The sequence below is a fragment of the Pinus tabuliformis genome, chromosome 9, assembly GCF_031772625.1.
Source record: "Pinus tabuliformis cultivar Carrire ecotype Pingquan chromosome 9, CPIR1, whole genome shotgun sequence".
NCBI lineage: Eukaryota > Viridiplantae > Streptophyta > Pinopsida > Pinales > Pinaceae > Pinus > Pinus tabuliformis.
In genome coordinates this window covers 363,681,228-363,703,641 of record NC_142307.1, presented here as the reverse complement: position 1 = coordinate 363,703,641, position 22,414 = coordinate 363,681,228, and the positions used below count along the sequence as shown (strand labels likewise).

Here is a 22,414-nt window from a genome sequence, read left to right as displayed (position 1 = left end):
TGAATCTCATATAATTTAATACCTATAACAGGTAGACACTAGCACCCAAAACCAAAGGAACCACATGAAATACCAATAAATAAATGGGATAAATCATATCTAAACTAAAGACCCATCTACAAACTAACATAGGACCATAACCTCCTTACCCTCCCTTATACCTCCCGTCTTCAAACCAATAGTAAATGAACATGAAAATTAAAATGACCAACCACTTCCAGAGTCCTGGCGATAGGGTATGATGTACAAAAAAATACCACTAAATATAATATACAATAAATAAAAACTACATATATTTTACCAAACCTAGTGACAGTTATTAATTGGAGGGAGAATGAGGATTCACTAACCTTTTTCCTAACTAGAACATCAAGAATCATTATGAATTCCATCTTCGTCATTGGAGCACTTGGAACTTTACACTTCATGCATGTAAAGTGGAGTATTTCATAATCAAGTTTCCAATTGATACCGAGGCTTGCAAAACTTACTCTTCACATATGGGGAGACAAGCAATTCTCTTATGTCTTAGAATACCATTAGGTGTAATGACTCTACACTCTACAATTCTTTTCTTGTTAACCCACGAGCCATTAGACGAAATTTTAGCATAAAAGTGCCCATGAAATTTTTATATAATCTCTATATCATAATATGTAAACTAATCAATATCCTTTAAATTTAAAAGGTGGTATAGGAATATATTTTTGAGGGAAAATAAGAAAAACTATTTTTTTTAATTGCATTTCTAGCTTATCTCCTTATAGATTCACTAAAATTTCAAGTGTAGACATGTGTTGGATGTAAAAGTAAATTCCACATCCAATGAGTACTCATTAGGAATACTTTTTAGAAGACTCACATTGATAGAAATTGAAATGCAATAGAAATAACTGTTGAACATGTTTTTTCAATGTATATTGAATTTTTATCAATGTGTGTCTTCTCAAAAGTAAGTATAATGGGTACTCATTAGATTCATAATTTAATCCCACATCCAATAGATGTCTACAAGTGAAATTTGATTAAATTTATAAGGAGATAAGCCAAAAATACACTTCAAAAAGTAGTTTTCTTATTTTCGCTCTAGAGTTCATAACTCTTAGTTTATTATTTTAACCATTGTTTTATTATTTTTCCTTAGGAGGCAAATTTTAGGTTGGAATTTTCTCTAATGCTAAAACTTATATCCTCATTTTTAGCTTTTGTCTGTGTGTCGAATTGTAACCCAAGCAACCTTCCTCTCATCCTAGACTGTCAAGCCTTACATGTAAACTAATACATCTATACAAGTCATTATGACCATTGTCCTCCTCACATGATTAGTGTTGTCTTTCCCAAAGGCCTAATGTCCTCTCAATAGATCAATCTTGGGGAATGTTAAAACCTCCAGCATATTTCCATGTCCCCTCACATATTTGTCACGTGGGGTAGTGGAAGCCCACCCCTAACTTTCCACACTATTCAGCCCATTTGAGGTTGGCGAATCTTCCTAAACTATATATTTGTAGAGCAACTTTGTAGGAGATGCATGAAAACAAATTTAAACTAATGAAAAACTGTTGGGATAATTTTCTCCCTATATATGGTTGTAAAACCTTATATTTGGTGATGTGACCAAGCATTACCTACATGCACACTCGTTGTCGCAAGAAAACCCTCTCTATATGTAGCCTCTTTGTCTAGGAATTGCATGAACAATAACTACAATTTTTTACCATAGAATACAATCTACACTATGTATACAAACAATGTATCTCTCACCTAGAGCCACCTCACCTTGGGATGGAGAAAATATTTTATATTAGTGGCCTGAAATTTTTCCAATGAGGCACCCTTTCAAGCTTGACAAGCACCCATTGTTGACACCTCATGACTCCAACTCATACTAATTTCCCAACTCCAGGTAATAATAAAGGCACAAAGCTTACAATGTAATATTTTTGAAACTAGACCAAGTTTTTGAAATCGCGAAAATTCCCACCATCCAAATAATGTTGACACATGTGAGTGAGGAGACAATTGAAAACCCAGAGCCTCCCACAGTATGTTATACCACCAAGTACCAAAAACACTATGAAGCTAGAGTGGTCAACCTTGAATCTCATATATTTAATACCTATAACAGGTAGACACTAGAACCCAAAACCAAAGGAACCACATGAGATACCAATAAAGAAATTGCATAAATCATATCTAAACTAAAGACCCATCTGCAAACTAACACAGGACCATAACCTTCTTACCCTCCCATCTTCAAACCAATAGTAAAATGAACAGGAAAATTAAAATGACCAGCCACTTCCAGAGTCCTGGTGATAGGGTATGATGTACCAAAAACTACCACTAAATATAATATACAATAAATAAAAACTACATATACTTTACCAAGCCTAGTGACGGTTATTAGCTGGAGGGAGAATGAGGATTCACTAACTTTTTTCCTAAATAGAACATCAAGAATCATTATCAATTCCATCTTCGTCATTGGAGAACTTGGAACTTTACACTTCATGCATGTAAAGTGGAGACTTTCATGATCAAGTTTCCAATTGATACTGAGGCTTGCAAAAATTACTCTTCACAGATGGGGGGACAAGCAATTCTCTCATGGCTTAGAATACCATTAGGTGTAATGAATCTACACTACAATTCCTTTCTTGGTAACTCATGAGCCATTCGACGAATTTTTAGCCTAAAAGTGCCTATGAAATTTTTATGTAATTTCTATATCATAATATGTAAACTAATCAAAATCCTTTAAATTTAAAAAGCGGTATAGGAATATATTTTGGAGGGAAAATAAGAAAAATTATTTTTTTAATTACATTTCTAGCTTATCTCCTTATAGGTTTACTCAAATTTCAAGTGTAGACACATGTTGGATGTAAAAGCAAATTCCACATCCAGCGAGTACTCATTAGGAACACTTTTGTGAAGACTCGCATTGATAGAAATTGAAAATGCATTAGAAATAGCCATTGACTATGCTTTTTCAATGTATATTCAATTTTTATCAATGTGCGTCTTCTCAAAAGTAAGTATAATGGGTACCCGTTAGATGCAGAATTTAATCCCACATCCAATAGATGTCTACAATTGAAATTTTATTAAATCTATAAGGAGATAAGCCAAAATTACACTTCAAAAACTAGTTTTCTTATTTTCGCTCTAGAATTCATAACTCTTAGTTTATTATTTTAACCATTGTTTTATTATTTTTCCTTAGGAGGTAGATCTTAGGTTGGAATTTTCTCTAATGCTAAAACTTATATCCTCATTTCTAGCTTTTGTCTAAGTGTGTCGAATTATAACCAAATCAACCTTCCTCTCATCCTGTACTGTCAAGCCTTGCATGTAAACTAATACATCTATACAAGTCATTATGACCATTTCCCTCATCACATGATTAGTGTTGTCTTTCCCAAAGCCCTAATGTCCTCTCAACAGCTCAATCTTGGGGAATGTTAAAACCTCCAGCATATCACCATGTCCTCTCAAATATTTGTCATGTGGGGTAGTGGCAACCCACCTCTAACTTTCCACGTTATTCACCCCATTTGAGGTTGGCGAATCTTCCTGAACTATCTATTTGTAGAGCATCTTCATAGGAGATGCATGAAAATAAATTCAAACTAATGCCAAAGTGTTGGGATGATTCCTGGAATATGTATTCCACCTTGTTTCGTGTTCACTTTATGTGAATTGGAATAAGATTTTATGTATTCAATATCAGAAGAACTACCTATTCTAACACTCATTCCCTTCTTCTAGTCCATGGATCATGTTGATGATGAGATGAGACTCCCTTTCTACAAAGAGATTTTGATATACTTGAATCTAAGCATACACTAACCTCGTCCTTAGTTTTGTTAACTCTATTCTATTAATAGTGTTGACACCAATAAACCCAAAATAGATGAACAAAAACATCCCTATGCCATGTTAGATTATGCCTCCATAACCTATAGGGAATGGATTACCTTTAACAACATCATCATAATTTATCTCTACAAAATGGGACTGAGTGGGGTTCCAATTCGATGGACTAGAGGCAATGATAGGAGTGGGGTCAGAAGAGGAAAGGCCTACAAGGAAGGAAGGAAACCATTATTATAGAATATGGGAATCAACACCTAAATCTCAATAATGTTGAGCAGACCACATTAGGGAAAGAACCATTTCCTTCATATTTTTAATAAATAAGTTCCAAGGGGCATCTGTTGACATTGCATAGTACTTAAAGATCTTATTCTTTCTTTCCTTCCAGATACCTCAAAGGAGGAAACCAAGGGAAATATTCCAAATGCAATTAAGGATGCGATTGCTAAAATCTTACATTCACTGACTACTTATAATGTTTTGAGGACTACTGAAACCTAGTTTGATTTGGAAATATAATATTGAGGCTTATTCCATAGGGTCCCAAAAAATCTTTCGAGGTTGAAAAAATGATCCAAGGTTTCAAAATTCAATAAACATAGAGGAAAGTGGGAAGGCCCTTAGATATTTCTCTTCTATGTATTGTCACATGTTATAGGTTTATTTGGTAATAACGACCATGCAAATTTTCAAACTTTATGCCATAAATGTTGTTTCCAAATTTTGATCCAAACATCTTCAATAGGTTGATCATTATATTCTACTTGTATATGATATGTTTCCCTTAATGAGAAGGTACAATTAGTACTATAACCCTATATGAGCTTGTCATCTTGATCGAAGACGCGAATCTAGAGGTGTTGTAGGTTATTCCAAAATTTTCTCTAAATCTCTCCATTCGATTTGTTATTGCAAGTTCTTGAGGATCCATTTATTCCATCGTTGGTCATTTGTCTCCTCTACCCAATAACATTTAATTTCAACTCTTCCAAAAGTAGTCGTTTGTAATCTAAATTGCGCAAGCTCCACATGAACATCTAGAACTCAATTTATATAATATAAAATATTTTTTATTAACTTTTTTATTTTTTATTAACTTCTTAAATTATAACTTTAAGATATTATTGAAAATTAAATACATATATATATATATAACATATGAAATAAATAATCCACATAAAATAATATTTATTCAGTTGACTATAAAACAACTAATTTTAATTTATTCAAAATATTTAATTTTGTTTGGAAATATAAAATTACATATAATTGAAAATATAAAACATAAATTAAATTTAATAATAATAATGTTATAGTTATATTTATTGATTTTAAAATTAAATGGGTTATATATATAGAGAGAGTTAAAAGTTTTTTTTTAATATTTTTCTTTAATCCAACTCGTTAGTACGTGACTTCATTACAATTTTAAAATTAAATTATTATTATAATATTTAAACAAAACATGATTAGTCTTTTACATATCGAAAATCATATATTTTATTATCCAACTATCCCGATAATAAAATTAAATGATAATAAGATTAATTGGCCTAACCACAAGCTGAGAAGACGCAATTCTAAACGACCCCCTTTTAAAATAAAAGTCGAAACCGTTCTGTTTTCCATCTCTCTCTTATGTTAATGCTCAACCTTGACAATAAACCTTTTGGGTAATAAGAAGACCAACGCCAAAACGATATATTTATTTTGATTTTAATAAATGGGATATTTAAATAAAACATTGATAAATAAATAAGCCAGCTTTATCTTTATTTTAACTTTAGTAAACCAAAAACTCTCTTATGTGAACGCTCACTCTTAACAATAATACTGTTCGGTAATAAGACGACCAAAACCAAAACGATATGTTTATTTGGGTTTCAATAAATGGGATATTTAAATAAAATATTGGTAAATATGCCAACCTGATCTTTATTTTAACATTAATAAACTAAAAAGATATACAAATTTTATAGTGATCTCCTATCTACCAATTATTAATACGGATTAAATTTGTATAACTTCCATGGATAAAGATATCCAGAACTCTACGATATCTGCTTCCGGCTAGGGTTTTTCTGGCAGATATAGTTTAGCATATTCAAGCATAGATTCTCTGTAGGTTTCTATTGCAGCTTCGATGAATAAGGGAGCGGTTTTCAGAATTTTCAAATTTCACGAAATGTTGTTCAATCGCTAACTATGTGTGGTCGTCGTCGCCTCGCTTTCCCATGGAAGTCATATGAATATATTTTTGGCTCTTCCTTGTTTTAAGGAGGTCTGGTCTCAGGTTTGAATTGGTTGCCTCAAAGAAGGTTTCCCCCCTTATGTGGGTTAAGCTATGGCCTTCGAGGACATCATTGTTTCACTCTCCAAAAAAACCCATATCTAATGAAGTTCATGCAAAATTTGTGAAGAAGAAAAGACTATTCCCTCAGTGGCGTTTTCCATGGGGTTTCGAAGAAATACCTTGACATATTTAAAATGGGATTTGTTGGGGAAATTCATAAGAATGTGGTTGTCCACAAGATCTATGAAACTATGGTTGGTGAAAACTTAAGTCATTGATGAAATGTAATATTGGAATATATGCATGTGGGAGTGGGTCTTTTTCATTTCTCTTTGAATTTAAGGAAGATAAAGATGTAATTTTTCCAAATGGACCTTCTTTTCTCGGGGCCAAAGGTCAACTTTTAAAGAAATGGTAATTTGACTTTGATCCATAAGAAGGTATTCCAAATTCAATTTATGTTTGGGTAAAGCTCCCTCGGCTATGAGTAATGAGAAATGGGTTAGGGAAATATTTGGATAGGGCTAAACCCAAAGGATCCTAGTTTGCATGTGCAAAAGTTTAAGTTGAGGTAGATATGGAGAAAGGGTTTCCCTCAGAAATAAATCACACACTAGGAAAATTGCCCCATTTCTAGATTCTTGACTATTAGCAATTACTTTTCATATGTAGATACTTCCATGAAGATGTCTGATGCCACGCAACTGACATCTTATAAAAATCCCACGTGGACCCATGAGTTATTCTCACATAACCTCCAAAGTGAAGCAAGGTTATAGCCTTTCATAAATTTAGAATTAAAACTAATTAAATCCCTATCCACATAACTTAACAAAACCCCATCAAATTATAGGAACCCAAAACAATAGAAAACCTGACTATACACTCGATCAACAAAAAACAAAGATATAACCTGTAAATGAGCCTGATCCCACTTCAACCACATCTGACCGGATATCAAATAGATTTAACTCACGTTGATAACATATCGGGTCTGACTTTTCCAACGACTTTGACCACTCTTATGGAGCTGATAAGGAATATAAATCCTTGATGTATAGATTTTCAGGTCCATTTTTGAAATTAACGTTCAATCACTTTATCACACGATATCTGTTGGATATAAGAGACCATCAAATCTACGGTTTGCGGGACTTCAACTAGCACACGGTTTAAAAACGGGCTTAATCCCCGCAATTGACTGTGATCTAAGAGTTTAAATATGAGATCGATGACTAGGAGAGAGTGCGAGGCTTCAACCATGATCAAGAAATCCGTACTCTCCTACCCTTGTACTTGCTATTCACCATCGCTTCTGCCAGCCAACAGATGGTCCTGACATATTTTGGGGTTTCTTCACAAATTGTCATTCAACTCAGTCTTTTGATGTTTCGGGTCCATTTCTTGTATTAAACCGCATGCACATTCATTATAGAACACTTATGATCTTCTCACAAACATATCATCATTGATCAAACCTGTGATCAATGATGATTCATTCCTTCATTCAGTCTTTGTCTTCTAATCTAGTAGGGATAATGCACATCAACCAGTTTTCTGTGTTATATACAGAACACACACTCCTATCCTATATTTTGAGTATCAACAAACACATCAATTCTCATATCCTCAATCCAAAGATTAAAAGTTATAAACACACTCAATACTAAATTACACAAAGAAATACACAATCCACATTATATTCATATTGATAAATATTTATAGAAGAAACATCCACGCTCGACTGTTTCAGTTCTGCCCTTGCTCATCCATCTTATCTTTCCATCTGAATCTAACCCCTTCACTCATTCCAAAAGAGTACAATTTATACAAAATGTGGATTCATGAACCCATTTAATCTACAAATCTCTCATTCTTCCCTAAAGAATCTCTTTACTCCACTCTTTTCTTAAACAAATGCTAATTTAAGCTTTCAAATCCATCATATCCTATTCAAACCAGATAATGTAATTGCTTGCTTGATCTTCACGCAGGGAGGATGATTCAGCTACTTATACCCTTTTTTGCTCAGATTTTGACAACAAATAAAACACTCTCATACATTTAAATTGATAAAATTAATTAATCTCTTGTCTTCCAACCCTTTGTTAGCCACAACATGTGATCATACCATCACATTGCTGACTAGGTCTTAATGCTCTTGCATCAGACTCCCAAAGTTGAAAGTTTTCATGACCTCTTGGTCATGTGTTTCTTCTGCTGATCATCCAGTATCCCAAACATTAATTTGTAACTGGTCATCACTTTCATCATATTGTTGATTCAATTCTTCTACCACTGTCACTTTTGTTCTTCCAGGATTCCAAATCTTATGTTGTTGTTGTCCACTTTCCTTGCTGATACAAATTTCTTTTGTTAATTTCTCTTCCTTGTTGCCTGTCTTCTTAACTGACTTCATCTTCCACACTTTCTCAACTTCCTCTTTACAATTTGTTCCTAGCTGAACTCCACTGACATCTGTCTGCTATACATTCTCCCTTACCATAGAAATATGAAATATCTATCCAATTCCTCTTCACCTCTGTCATTTACAAACCATTGCTTGTACTCTACAACTTCCCTTTCATTACCATTAAATATAATCTTTCCCTTTATGTTATCAGGTTCATCTACTAACTTTTCCAGTAATTTGAATCTTCCCTCATCTACAATAAGCATATCATTTGCATATGCCTCCTCCTTCCTGTATAAAATCGAATTTCTGCCACACTTATCAAATTTAAAGTTACTATGGACTTCTGTCTCCACAGATAACTCTGCCATGAAGTCCTTATACTGATCCTTTGCAAAAATTTTAAAACTACCAATAAATTTCATTTGAGCACTTTCTTGTTCATTACAGAATATTCATTGTTTTGACACAAAAATGTCATTCAACAATTCAAGAATTAAAATCTCCTGAAATATATCATTGTGAAGTATCCTTCCACCTCTTGTACAACTAATTAATGTTGTTTCATCTTTACCTACAACAAAAACAAAATTTCGATTTTCTAAACCTTCTTCATCATTTACAGATTCATAAAAATAATCCACTTTAAAATCACAGAATTCCTGAACTTCTGTATTTGTCAACATCATCATACATTCCTTCACATTTTCCACATTGTATGAATTTTCTACTGAAGGTACTTCATTATGGTTATCATCAAAAATTTCCATTTGTTTGTCTTCAGCTTCCTTAATCATGACAATTTCCCTGTCAATACTGTCATTCTCAAAAGTATTAAATACATGCTCAAAATATCTTTCTATTTCAACTATTTCCTCAAACAGTCTCACTTCTTCATCAACATGCATTAGCACATTGTCCAATTGTTGTTCATCGCCTGTCAAACCTGAAAATATGCACATCATGTCAATTTCAAAAATACAAGGCTCTTCATCTAAACTCTCATTAGCCAGACCTTCACGCTCCTTTGAACTATTCAAATAGTTCACTAAGTTATTGAGAAATTCTTCCTCAACATCTCTGATTTCCTTTTCATCAAAGAAAACTTATGGGACTGCAACTTCTTGACTTTTCTTGAAAATTTCATCATAAGTCTGCATAACATCCCTCTATCCTTCACAATTGTTTGCAGCATTCAGTTTATCCGAATAAGAAAACAATGTCTCCTTCCGTTCTATGATAAGACTTTGATCTTTCAAAGATTTCCTTAACTTAACTTCTTCAGTTGAGTTCTCTGTGTTAGGTTTGTTTCTCTTCTCTTCACAACCCTGCAATGCATTAGATTCTCTCCCTCTATCCATTTTCCATTCGTTTTCTATCCATGTTAATATTCCTTCTAGCATGATCCAATAAGTTTTCACTAAGAGAAGACACAGCCATTTACTCTACCTTTTAATTTTCTCCACCAATTAAGGTCTTGAAAGTCTTCATGGGCCTCCTTTTCTATTTTTCTTCTCTCTACCTCTTTGATAGAATCAATTTCATTTGGCTGCATACCTACAACTTTACATTCACACAAATAATTAATCCCAAAATTATGAGATTCTCTTGCCTGTGAAGATGCTACCAACACCTTTCTCTCATGCCGATTTGTAAATATCATCTCTTCATCATTATCATCACTGTCATCACTATCTCCTTCCCGAAGGAGAAATCCTTTCTCTGGTTCACAATTGTATTCTACTCCTTCATCCTCAACTTTTTTAAGCATTAATTTCTCAACAAACAATTCTCTAACAGGCCACTTAACTCTTTTCCCCACATAAATTCCTTGTTCCAAATCTTCTCTAATTCCTTTCTGTACCAGCTTCTTCAAATCATTAAGTTCTTCCTTCATCTCAGCAAACTCTATGTCCATTTCTTCTTTACTCATTCTTTTGAGTCCAACTGCTTTGGCACTCTTTTTCCTCTATCTATAACTTTCCTCTATACCCCTATAATGACTATCAATAGTCAATTCTATTTCTTCCTCTAGTGAAATTTCCTTGTTCACTTGTGAGCTGCAACTAGCCCTTTCTTTCATCTGTAACAAGTCTCCTTCATGCCTCACCAAACTTTTTTGATTTTAGCCTTTTGGCATCTATTGGTTCTTTCCTCAAACCTTTCACTGACTAGCAATTCTACCCAACACTCCTCGTGCTAGAATTGTTATCTTTAAGACAAATGTACCCATAATCACAATTGTGGAGCTACCTCAACAACTTCTACCCAACCATAGTTGGAAGTTGTTCTCAGCTTCTCTTGAACACTCCTTGCTGTAGGCTGTTGCATCTTCAATTGCTCACTTCCTTCTTTCATTCAGTAATTTCATTTACTATTGTGTACTGTAACCTTTACTCATCTAAGAGTTGTTCTTGCTTCATCTTCTTTAACATAGCTCATGTTCTATGATGTTGATACAATTCATTCTTCCTTCCAACAATTTTGTTGGTTTCATTGATATGTACAATATTATCTCAAGATACATCAAAGCACCTTTCCAACCTGCCAATTTTCCTTCAAAGATTTCTTAAAACTAATTCCCATTCCATCAGTTAAATCTTTTCCAAATGATTCATATGTTCACTATTTCATTTAAACTTCTCCATTCAAAAGACTCCATACAGTTAACAACTATTCTTCATCTTATGATTAGGATTCAATTTGAAATTCACCTATATTTACAAATTCATGACACACTAAAAATTCCTTTGATAATCTGTTTTAAGCAAATCCTGTCTTTCTTCTACAAATTCCAAAATTAATTTCTTGTAGTGGTTTTTCTTTTAGTCGTATTAAACCCAATCTTTGTCCTCTCAAAAATCAATATCATTGTCTTCAACAATACTTGAAGCAATCCTTAATCACTAAAATTCTTCAAATCATTTAAATGATTTCAATCATAGCAATTCACTCTTCTATTTTACTTTAAATTCAAAACCTTCTACTTCAATTTTTCTTTCAAATCAAACCAATCATTCAATCAATTTACATGGAAATTTCATTTGTCTGAAAGGAAATTTTCACTCCCTTGTTTTTCTCCAAACATCCAAACAAATCTCTCTACTGACAGAGGATCCAACTTTTCCCTATTCTGATCTCAGTGTCCTTTGCATTAAATTTTTTTGAGCTCTGATTTTTGTGAGCCCCCTAATTTTCTCTCTTTTCTCCATTTTCCCCTTCCTACATCATAACCATTTGTCGTTGTTTTACCTCTCTTATACACCCTCATCTTGCACCAGTACAAGCATGGTGACATATTTTGTATAAACTTTATTTTTCATACTTTTAATTTAAATTAGCATTAATTAATCATTTATTACATGATTTCTTACTTTTAATCACTCTTTGTAACTTATCGATATCTCCAATGTTTATTTGGTAGTTAGAGTACTTACCGTGACTGCTAATCTTAGTGCAGGATTGGATATTGCATCGTTGCCAGCACAACGAATCCTTGCAGCAAATCCGAACCTCCTTGATCAATGCCTCATTTTGAGCAGCTTCAACCACGACAGCAAGGTCGATCCAAAGGCAACCGAGATCGAATCGCCTCGTTTTGAGTAGCTTCAACCACGACAACAAGATTGATCCAAGGGCAGTTGAGATCAAATTTGTGAAGGACAAAAGTGGGAGATTGGCTACGACCAGTTTTGCTAACTGTCCTATTTTGAACGTCGAAAAGCTAAATTCTACATTTGGTTATGTAATTGATTGAATGATCTATTTTGGCCTTTGGCCAAAGATCTACATAATGTAGAATGTAAATAGGACTAAGGGAAATTTTTCATAGAATAGAGACACAGCTAGAGAGGCGGTAACAAGGTGCTACATTTTGTTATTGCCCAAATTTGGGCTGGACGATGTATTAACATATGTACTTGCCTCTGTGAATTAATAAAGGGAGCTCCGCCTCATGTTTCACAAATTGCGTTTATGTATTTGAGCTGACGAATTGATTAAGGTACTGAGAAATGTTTTTATCTAAAGGTGAAACATGCTAGTTGCCTAGGGCCCAACCAATCCAGCACATTTACCCCATTTCCCGTTTTCCTATAACTTGTGTTTACATTATCAAGTGTGATTTAATTTTAAGCACATACATCCCTGTCTGAGTGAAAGTGGATCCATTGTGTGAAGTAGATAAATTTCCTTTCCTGCACTTGATGTCAGATTGTTTTTCCTCTGCCTAGTACAAGCAAGAGAAATAACCCTTCACCAGTGCACGTTGGTGTGATATCTCCTTTTCTACAAATTTTGTTTGATTGGTTTTCCCCGCCTGGTCCAAGCAGGAGAAATGAACTTGCACCAGTGCATATTGCTGTGATGCAGCAAGCCTTCTTAGTCTACTTCTTGCAATCTTCTTTCTTTCATTAAATGCTTATGACAAGATAGATGTATATTGATTGTTTCTTTATTCTTGCACTTTGTCAAGATCAAAAACATTCACTTTTTATTTGTGCAATTTGATTTAACAACATTTGCAACGATTAAGCACTCATTTTAAGAATTAGATGCTAAGTGCAGGAAGCTTTGATCCGGTGCAAGAACTAGTTTCTTGCCACTGGATCTGAGCGCTTTGAACCTAGAAAAGTTCAAGCCCTTGCAGGAAGTAAAAAGCCTTGAATAAAGACACCATTTATACCTTCTACATAAATCTTTCTTCTTGCACTAGTGCCAACAGACTATGATAGTACAGGATAGATTAGTTCAAGAAGGAAATCTCTAAAGGAGCAGGTTTAAGTGCACATCTGATGAGACTGCTAAGTGTCTCTGCTAAAGGAAAACACACACTCAGTAGTTAAACAGTAATTAGCTAGAGTGATTTCCATTTATCTTTAATTCGCTCTTGAAAATGCATCCTTCCTTGTTGCAGTCTTAGATTATTTTGATTGTTCAAGTTGCCTTTTTCTCTTTTTAATTTGATTATGCGATCTTTCCTTTAAAGAAAGTAGGGATTTATATTAGAAAGATTCATGCCATCTCTGGCATTGCCTATGCTTTGTATCTAAGTTTACGGATCCCACGGGTTGACAAATTAAGTGTTGAGGAGTTTGCTTAAGTGTAATTCTTGCACTACAACAAAACTAGTGATTTGCGCCAGATTTAGCTCCAGATTTTAGTGCATTTTTTTTTGTAATTGTGATGAGCAACCTGGCGCTAAATCTGGCTCTATTGTACAATTTTTAAAGCGTCCTTTTTTGCACCTGATTTTTCATCCTTTTTCACGCTAGATTTTGCATCATTTTTTACACCAAACTATGCATCATTTTTTGCGTCAAATTTTGAACCAAGATTTGCATCTTATTTTATGACAGGTTTTGCTTCTAGTTTTGTGTCATTTTTTGCATCTATTTTTCATTCTCTTTTGCTTCCTATTTTGTGTCATTCTTTGCTTCCATTTTTGCACCATCATTTGCATCAAGTTTACACTGTATTTTGAATCCAATTTAACTTCTTTTTATGCATCCATTTTGTGTCAGTTTTTGCATCTAGTCTTACGCCAGGTTTTGTATCTAGTCTTACACTAGTTTTTGCTTCTATTTTTGCACCAGCTTTGGTGCCTATCTTTGCACCATGTGTTGAATTTGATTTAGCACAAAATTTTGCATCCATTTTTGTGCCCATTTTTGCATCTTTTTTTGGACCATTTTTTACATCCACATTTACGTTTGATTTGTCTCCATTTTTCCCATCTCATTTTGCACCATATTTTGCATCATTTGTTTCATCCAATTTTGCATCATTTTTAACACCATCTCTTGCATCTAATGTTACATCATTTTGAGCATCCAAATTTGCATTTATATTTGCATCTTATGTTGAGTCATGTGTTGTGTCCACCTTTGCATCTTATTTTGTGTCTAATGGTACATTCAATTTAGAGCCATCTTTTATGTCTACTTTTGTATTTGTTTTTGCACCAAGTTTTGCATCCAATTTTAAGCTATTTTATGCCCATTTTTGCACCATTTTTTTGTGTCTACTTGTGTCCAATGTTGCACCATTATTTACACCGACTTTTTCATCCAATTTTGCATTTTTTTGGTGTCTAGTTTTACATCATTTCCACCATCCAAATTTGCATCTTTTTTTGCCTCATTTTGTGTCCACATTTGCATATAATTTTGTGTCTGAGTTCGAGCCTAAATTTGCTTGTGATTAGGAATCATTTTTTACATCCAATATGGCATCCTTGGTTTCACCTTTTTTCAGCCCCATTTTGCATCTTGTTTTATGTCTTTTCTTACATCTTTTTTTTTTCCTTTTTTGCACCCAAGTTTGCATCCCAAATTTACACCATTATTTGCATCATCATTTGGCATATTAATTTGTAACGTTTTTTGCTTCTTTTTAACGCTCAACTTTGCATCTTATTTTACATCTAGTTGTTGTCTTTTTTTGCATCTAATTTGGTGCCCATTTATGTGTCCTTGTTTTTTCCCAATTTGATATCCTTTTGTATGCCATGTTTTGTTCCCTTCTTTGTGTCAACTATTGCACAATTTTTCACTTCTAATTTAAAACACTTTGTATGTCAATTGTTTGCATTTTGTATTAATTCCTAGTTTAACATCCAATTTTTCTTTCAATTTTGCATCCATGGTTACATCCGCATTTGACTTCTTATATAGAGTATATTTTTCTTTACATATATGACCCCCTTTATAGATTCATAGTGAAATATCATTAAAGCAGATATCACAATTCAAAATCATTTGTAAAGAAATTTAAGAGAAATTGACAACATCCATCCAAAAAAATAACAATGTGTCATTAACAATTTTCAAAACATGTATAAAATAGCAACATAATACTAATAAAATCAGTATTATTTTTAATCAAAACAAGTAAAATTCAAATATGATTAACAAATCAAAATATTTCATGAATATTGTTATTCTACGATAAATTAACAACATACATAAATCAAACTCATCGTATGATTACAAAATCAAAATGTCTCATTGATATAGGGTAAATTCACAACACCCATCTAAACATAACAATGTCATTCTACACAATAATTTCTTCATAAAAAACAATGCATGTGCATGCCTAGCTACCACCACCAAGATCATCCTCATGATCATCTTGACCATCCTCATTACTCTGATCCACATCATCACCAACACCGCAACTATCATCATCATCTCCTCCTTCACCACCATCATCCTCATCCTCATCCTCATCATCTCCTGATATATGTTGAACATAATTTGGATCATCGTCTTGGCAATCATTACCTATAGCATTCTGACAAAAAAAATCAATATTACATGTTAGTATTAATTACATAACACAACGCATGTTTTTGTTATAAAATGTTAACCATAAAATGAGGTAAGATATAATATCTAATAGTACTAAAAAATAAAATGAAAATATGGTTTAAAAGTATATTGGAAATCCAACTAAGATTACATACCATAGAGTCCATCCAAACAACAAATTCAACCCATCTCTTTTGCTGCAGCACCTCCTTTTCCAAATGATTTGGAGGTCTTCCATATTTTAGTTCCTATCAATCAGTAAATAGGGAGAAATTAGATAACAATGACTTTCTTCTAGTACAAAATTTATTAAAAAAATATCACATGTTTAATATACTTACAAAGGTTGTTATCAGTGCTTTTAAACCTTTCTGGCCACTACGATGAGTGACTTTTGTCTTGGTTAACCTCGCCTTGGATGCCTTGTCCTTAAACATAAACCAATTCAATTTATTTTCACACAAATACATGTCTAAGATACTTATAAGTATTAATACATTCTAAATAATGTTTAATGAAAAATTCAATACCTGAATGCTCTCATTGCCGGCTTTTCTTTGTGCATCCAACTTCTCATATGATTTTACAAGTTCTTTCCATACTTTAAAAGGTATGTCAATAGGTCTTTGTTTTAGTCTTTGATCTTGAGGCATTTTTTTAATTTTTCTTGTTTGGTTAAAAATTTTGGTTAAAAAAACTGAACAAGTAATTCACATCAATGGCATGGGGACTCTATGGATATGTGTAAAAAAATGGCTATAAAGAAAACATCAAAAAAACATATGAGCTCTCCCTTTGATGGTCACTTGGGGCATATGGCTGGAAAGGAACAACTCCATTTTCGAAAATCAAGGACAATCCTTTCTCAAAGTCCTTCCTAATATTTGCTCCAAATGTCTTAAAATGAAAAACAAAATTCAAACGTCATCCTTAAACATCTCCCTTAAATATAACGTTGGACCATAAATTCTTCACTTTTATTGTTATCGGCTCTGGAATGATTTTTCTATATGCAATTATATAATGAAATATGTGTGCACTAATGAAAAAACATTGAGTTTCATTTTTCATAATCACAAACAACGAAAAAAGAATCACACGTAACTAGCATCATTTTGGAAATTTTATATTTATTAAAAATCTTTAACATGTTTTCCTCCCATATCTCATAAAAAGGTGTGAAATTTTTTATATACTCTCCAATAAGCACTACAACAAAACCAGCGATTTGGAGGTTTTACACTAAGTTTTTCAACATCGAGCTTACTAGGGCTTGCACCACCGGGGTTATTAGTAAGAATCTCATGAGGTTTGCATAGCCATGATTATTAGAATCAAAATAGTAGGATTTGCACTAAAAAACAGTTCATAGAGCTTTCTTGTTGGGGAGAAAATCACAAGTTCAACTTCTGCAGTGTAGAGCACCGAGAGCTCGTAAGCTTTCTTCAGCAATCCACCTACGTTTGGAAAATGTAGCCTGCCTGCTGGCGATGTTCTCAATCCTCTTCCTCTGCATCTTTCCCCTCACTATTCTTGTATGTCCTCTTTCGTTTTTCCCTCCAAACAAACCCTCTCAAATTGAGAAAGCAGAACAACTCACTCGATGAGAATCCGAATCCAATTATCGCTTCTAACAATAACCCAATACGATACCGGAAGTGATTACAAAAAACCTCATTGACTCTTCATTTGTTTGGAAAAGAGCCAAGCATATACTTCTGACGAGGGTTTCCGTCTCAAGTCTGGCTCGCAGGACGTCGCTTAGTCAATTGCGAGAAAAGTTTTCCACCTGCCTGTCACATACGGTTTGTCACACTATATATTAAAATAAGGTTGATCATACTAACAATAAGGTTGTATAGTTTAAAAGGAGGGCTCTCCTGACTGCATTTGGTTGGTTTATAGAAAAGATTGCTGGAATGTGTAATGTGAATGCTCTGCTAACTGTTTTTTAAGCATTTGGAAGTATTAAAACCCCCTAGGATAATTAATGTAAGACCTGTTAATTAATGTGTAAAGATGGCTATTGTCCTTGGGCTACCTTAGCTGTTCGTGTTTAGTGATCTATGGTATTATGACTCCTCAAGTCACTATTAAACCATGAGAACCATGCCCAGGCAGACTAGTGTGACATTGTGGATGAGAACCAAAACTAGACTCCTATAACCTCCTTTTTCATCCTTTAAATTGCAGAATTAACTGACTCTTCTAGTAATCGTTCTTGAGCACCTGAAGATGTGCACCCTAAATAATAAGAATAATACCCTGTAACATATGAATAGTCCATCCTGTGCATGTAGGATATGCACATGAGGTCCAATAAAATCACTAACCAGAATACCAGGTGTTATTAAAGCCTCTACAGGTTGATATATATGAATGTTACAGTGTGCAGGAGTATGATTCAATTCCATACGAAAATACAAAACATCTGATAGGATTTCCTTATACCTCATAGGAAAACAACCATTGTCCCTTCTATAGATGAGCAGAATAAGTGCTTGGTTCTCTACACTAAATAAAGACAAAGTATAGTACTTATTGCTAACAAAATAGGATTTAAATCGCGGTTCAATTGCTTGACATTCAGCTGGTCACAGAATTGTAGAGTGCATAATCATAAGTGATGTTGCGAGCCTCATTGCTCAAAGTCTAAGGGTCTTGCGAGCCATAATCACAGCCATGTATGGCATATCTTGTGATTATGGCATTTTATGAGGTCAATTCTTGTGAAGACATTTCAGTTTATAATAAATTTTGAACCTCAACAGAGTTTTGGCAAGACCTGGCTGAGCTAGGACATCAACAACACAGCTGATATGAATGACATAATCTAGCCTCAAGAGGGAGCCTCTTTTGTTTCATCACTCTAACAATCTATGAAGTGGTGGAAAGCATAACAACTTCCCCTTGAATATGACACCTAAACTGAGTACAAATCCTAAATGATGCAGCCCTTGGTGCATGTCTCTCAAAGTATCGATATTTCAAATGTTGAAAGCTCTTGTGCCCATTTGATATGCATTCGATTGTAGTTCCCCTGATGAAAGAATCTTATAAAGGTGAGGCCATGGCCAATATGTTAGCCATATCCATTGGAGTTGCCATTGCTTGACAACTTTAGTGTGATTAGTCCCACCATGATTCACATGGGCTTCTACTCAACACTGGCTGTTGCTATTGTAAGAGTCTTCAAGCTCGTTGAACCCATAGAATTGATAAGTGTATTCTTTGGGTCTCTGGTTTTCAAATTCTGCCTATGTTTTCCTCTCAGTATCATTATTTCAAATGCTGAAAGCTCTAATTCCCATTGCTGTGTATTTGATTGTGGTTTCCCTGAAGAAAGAAGCTTATAAAGGTGAGCCCGAGGCCAATATGTTGGCCATATCCATTGGAGTTACTATTTCAGCTTATGGGGAGGCCAAGATGAATGCATGGGAGGTGATTCTCTAGTTAAGTGCAGTTGCATGTGAGACTACCCAATTGGTTCTCATACAAATTCCAAGAACATCAAAAGGGATTAAGTTGAATCCCATCACATCTTTGTTGCTCCTTGTTGCCTTGTTTTTCTCAGCACCCCCTGGGCCTTAGTAGAATACCCATTTCTGATAATCAGGGTCTCTTCCTTTGATTTGGATTACATGACATTTCTGCTTGTGCCTTGGCTCTTAATCTTGCAGTGTTTCTTCTGATAGGAAGGACTTCAGCCTTGACTATGAATGTTGCTGGTCTTGTCAAGGACTGGCTGCTCATAACATAATCTTTGTCTGTAATAAATGAAAAGGTTACAGTCATAAACTTGAGTGGGTGTGGACTGGCTTTTCTGGCTGTCTGTTACTATAATCATTTGAAACTTCAAGCTCTCAAGTCCAATGACAACCAACCAAAGTACCTCAGCAGTGCAGCTGATGCCAATGATGAAGGAGAAGGTTTGATAATGACGAGTGGGAGATTCTCAATCAGAGATTCAGAACCGGTAGAACAAAATGAAACTCAAGCTTCAGGATTAGGTATTTAGATCATTAATATTGTCTTGTGCTAGAGATTACTGTTCTTGGATTGGCTCCTCTATGCCCAGATCTATTTGCAGGGAACAGGCCAGTCATTCATAGTGAAGAAGATAATGAAAAGATTAGTGTATAATGATGGACAGGATGGTGCCATGGTGCCAACCTAAATCTCAAGTAAGGAGACATCTGTTCATCAATTTGTCAAGAAGCATGGCCTACAATTCAATTGCTCTAAGCCTATCACTTCTTCCACCTGTCAAATAAATTGTTTCCTGTTTGTTTAGTTGACTATGGTTCTAATAAATATACTATTGTTTGATGTAAAAAGACAAAACAAAACAAAAAATATGGAAAGTTGTGACCCCATTTTCTAACTACAAATTGAAATCGGATTACCATAGTGACCACCTCTGCTTATTGGAATCAAAAAGGGGGTGGGTTATGCACAATCCTCCGTATCATTTGCTATTACCAGAGATAATTAAAGCCACCCTAAACTCAAGTCTTAACTATGCTGATAGGGTGTTTGGGGAGGGGGATCCCTTACCAACCCACTATAATCTGCACAAAAGCATCCTAAGAACATATGCAAAATTAACCCTTCAATGAAATGATCCAAGAATATAGGTACTCAAACATTGATTTTATCAAAGAAAAATACAAGGCAGAAAGAAAAGATCATAACAAGGATTAGAAGAGTCTAAGAACAGTGCTCACTCTCTACAGAGCCAAGACGAATGCAGAAGAGTTCTTCCTTCAGTTCCCCATCTGAGAAATCAGTTGCATGCCATACCCAAGTTTTATCACTACCTGCGTGCTCCTGAAGTGACATTGGGGAATGAACTGCAAGGCAAAAAAAAAAAAAAAAACAATATAATCCAGATAATAAGGATCAACACAAATTCTCGGCACAGAAAGCCTCTTAAAACTTGGACGTAAGATAAGCTATTACAATCTCAGGGGGGAAATTACAAAAAAAAAACAAACAAACAAATTTACATACTTAAATGGTTTGCACATATTTTCAATATCTTGGATTGCCTCATGACCAGCCGAACCTTTGTAGTATCCTTGTGCTTAAGAAACTTTATTGTTCCTACACCACGCTCCTTCCATTGATTCCCATCCTTGTCAAACCTGTACAGCTTCGCCTTCCTGCAGGGTCAAACATATAAAAAAGAATGGGAATATTAATAAACAATGAAACTGCATTAGGATCATTTTAAGAGCCCATGGCATCCATTAGAAGTAACGTCTGCAATATCCCACCATATCAAATGCATTCAAAGATAAATTACCAACGACCTATTAAAAACACAGGAGATATTCCTTAACATTACCGAAAAGGATCCCACAAAAAAGCTCAATAATAACATCAAACATGTAAGAATACAAATCATCAACTATTTAATAACAAAAGAATTCTCATCCCATACATCCCCATAAAGTACAGAAATGATCAACAGCTTGTTCAAAACATCATAGAAAGTCAACGAAAACAGTTGACAGAAGACCAAAACAGACATATGCATGAATCATATCACCTCACAACATAAAAAGACAAATCATCCTAATGCCAATAACCAAAAGACAGATTATCAAATAGGCCCAATTCAGTATTCAATGGCTAATCCAAAAACCAAAAAATACGAAACCCCGTATGCTTAACAATAACAAATCACCATCACACCCCCCACTAAACCAGAATAACAGAGAAACCATCATAGATTCTTCAAAGACATTGAAAAAAGGATGGCCTATAGTTCAACAAAATATAAAAAGACTCGTCAAAATACAAAACCCCCAATGATAACAAATAAACCATCAAATGCATCCCCAAAAAAATCTTCATCGGCAGCCTATCAACATAGGAAAACAATTATTACAGACCATAATGAGATCAAAAAATGCTGATCAAAATATCAATGGGACATCAAAACAACAAGAAACTCACAAAATACACAGAAAAGCAAAACCCTAATTACCAGAATAGCACTCTCTTGCAGAAAAATACCTTTTCTGAAATCGTTTTGACCACGAAGAAACGCAGATGAACTATTGGAAGTCGTGCAGAGAGAGATCTGGTGGCTCGTGGATCGATTCTGGGGCAATGTTTATGCGATTGCAAACCATGATTGTTCATATGCGAGCTACTGAGCTCGTTGAGAGGGATACGCGCAATGGCGCCAAACTACCAAGAGGATTTGAATTTAAAGGCGGGATAGAATATCTACCGTCCGATCATGTCATCGACGGCCATATATTTGTGTTTCAGTAAAACGGATTTTCAAAGAATTTGAAATATTATACATTTTATAGAATTTGAAATATTATACATTCTATTATTTAAGCTGAATAATAGTTTTACTTTGGAAAAATAATTGGGCACATCAAATAAAATATTGATGCGACAGACATAGAACTCCGAAACAATAATGCACCCTTCTCTAGCTGATGTGTCAATGCTTTCTTTGAAGTGGAACTTAAAGAATTAAGTAATTAT

The 22,414-nt window shown here is 34.3% G+C and overlaps 1 protein-coding gene across 2 annotated transcripts; it reads right to left on the bottom strand.

The window, feature by feature from the left end:
- Positions 1 to 15,468: 15,468 nt before the first annotated feature.
- LOC149148714 (uncharacterized) lies at positions 15,469 to 22,083 on the bottom strand. 2 transcript variants are annotated; one of them, XM_089440283.1, is made up of 3 exons: positions 21,926 to 22,083; positions 16,057 to 16,149; positions 15,469 to 15,884 (listed from the first exon to the last, which is right to left on the bottom strand). In XM_089440283.1, exons 1-3 carry the CDS (start codon positions 22,052 to 22,054, stop codon positions 15,687 to 15,689), a joined length of 420 nt encoding a protein of 139 aa, XP_089296409.1. In that variant the 5' UTR covers positions 22,055 to 22,083; the 3' UTR covers positions 15,469 to 15,686. The 2 variants fall into 2 exon arrangements, with proteins under 2 accessions (XP_089296409.1, XP_089296408.1); XM_089440282.1 differs by lacking the exon at positions 21,926 to 22,083 and adding an exon at positions 16,243 to 16,569.
- Positions 22,084 to 22,414: the final 331 nt, after the last annotated feature.

Excerpts from the sequence above, each read along its gene's own strand:
- LOC149148714 (XM_089440283.1), bottom strand. The coding sequence starts at position 22,054 with ATGAACAATCATGGTTTGCAATCGCATAAACATTGCCCCAGAATCGAT. Across the intron at positions 16,150-21,925 it reads TCAAAACGATTTCAGAAAAG|GAACTAAAATATGGAAGACC; the intron begins GTATTTTTCTGC and ends ACTGATTGATAG. Across the intron at positions 15,885-16,056 it reads TTGTTTGGATGGACTCTATG|AATGCTATAGGTAATGATTG; the intron begins GTATGTAATCTT and ends TTTTTTTGTCAG.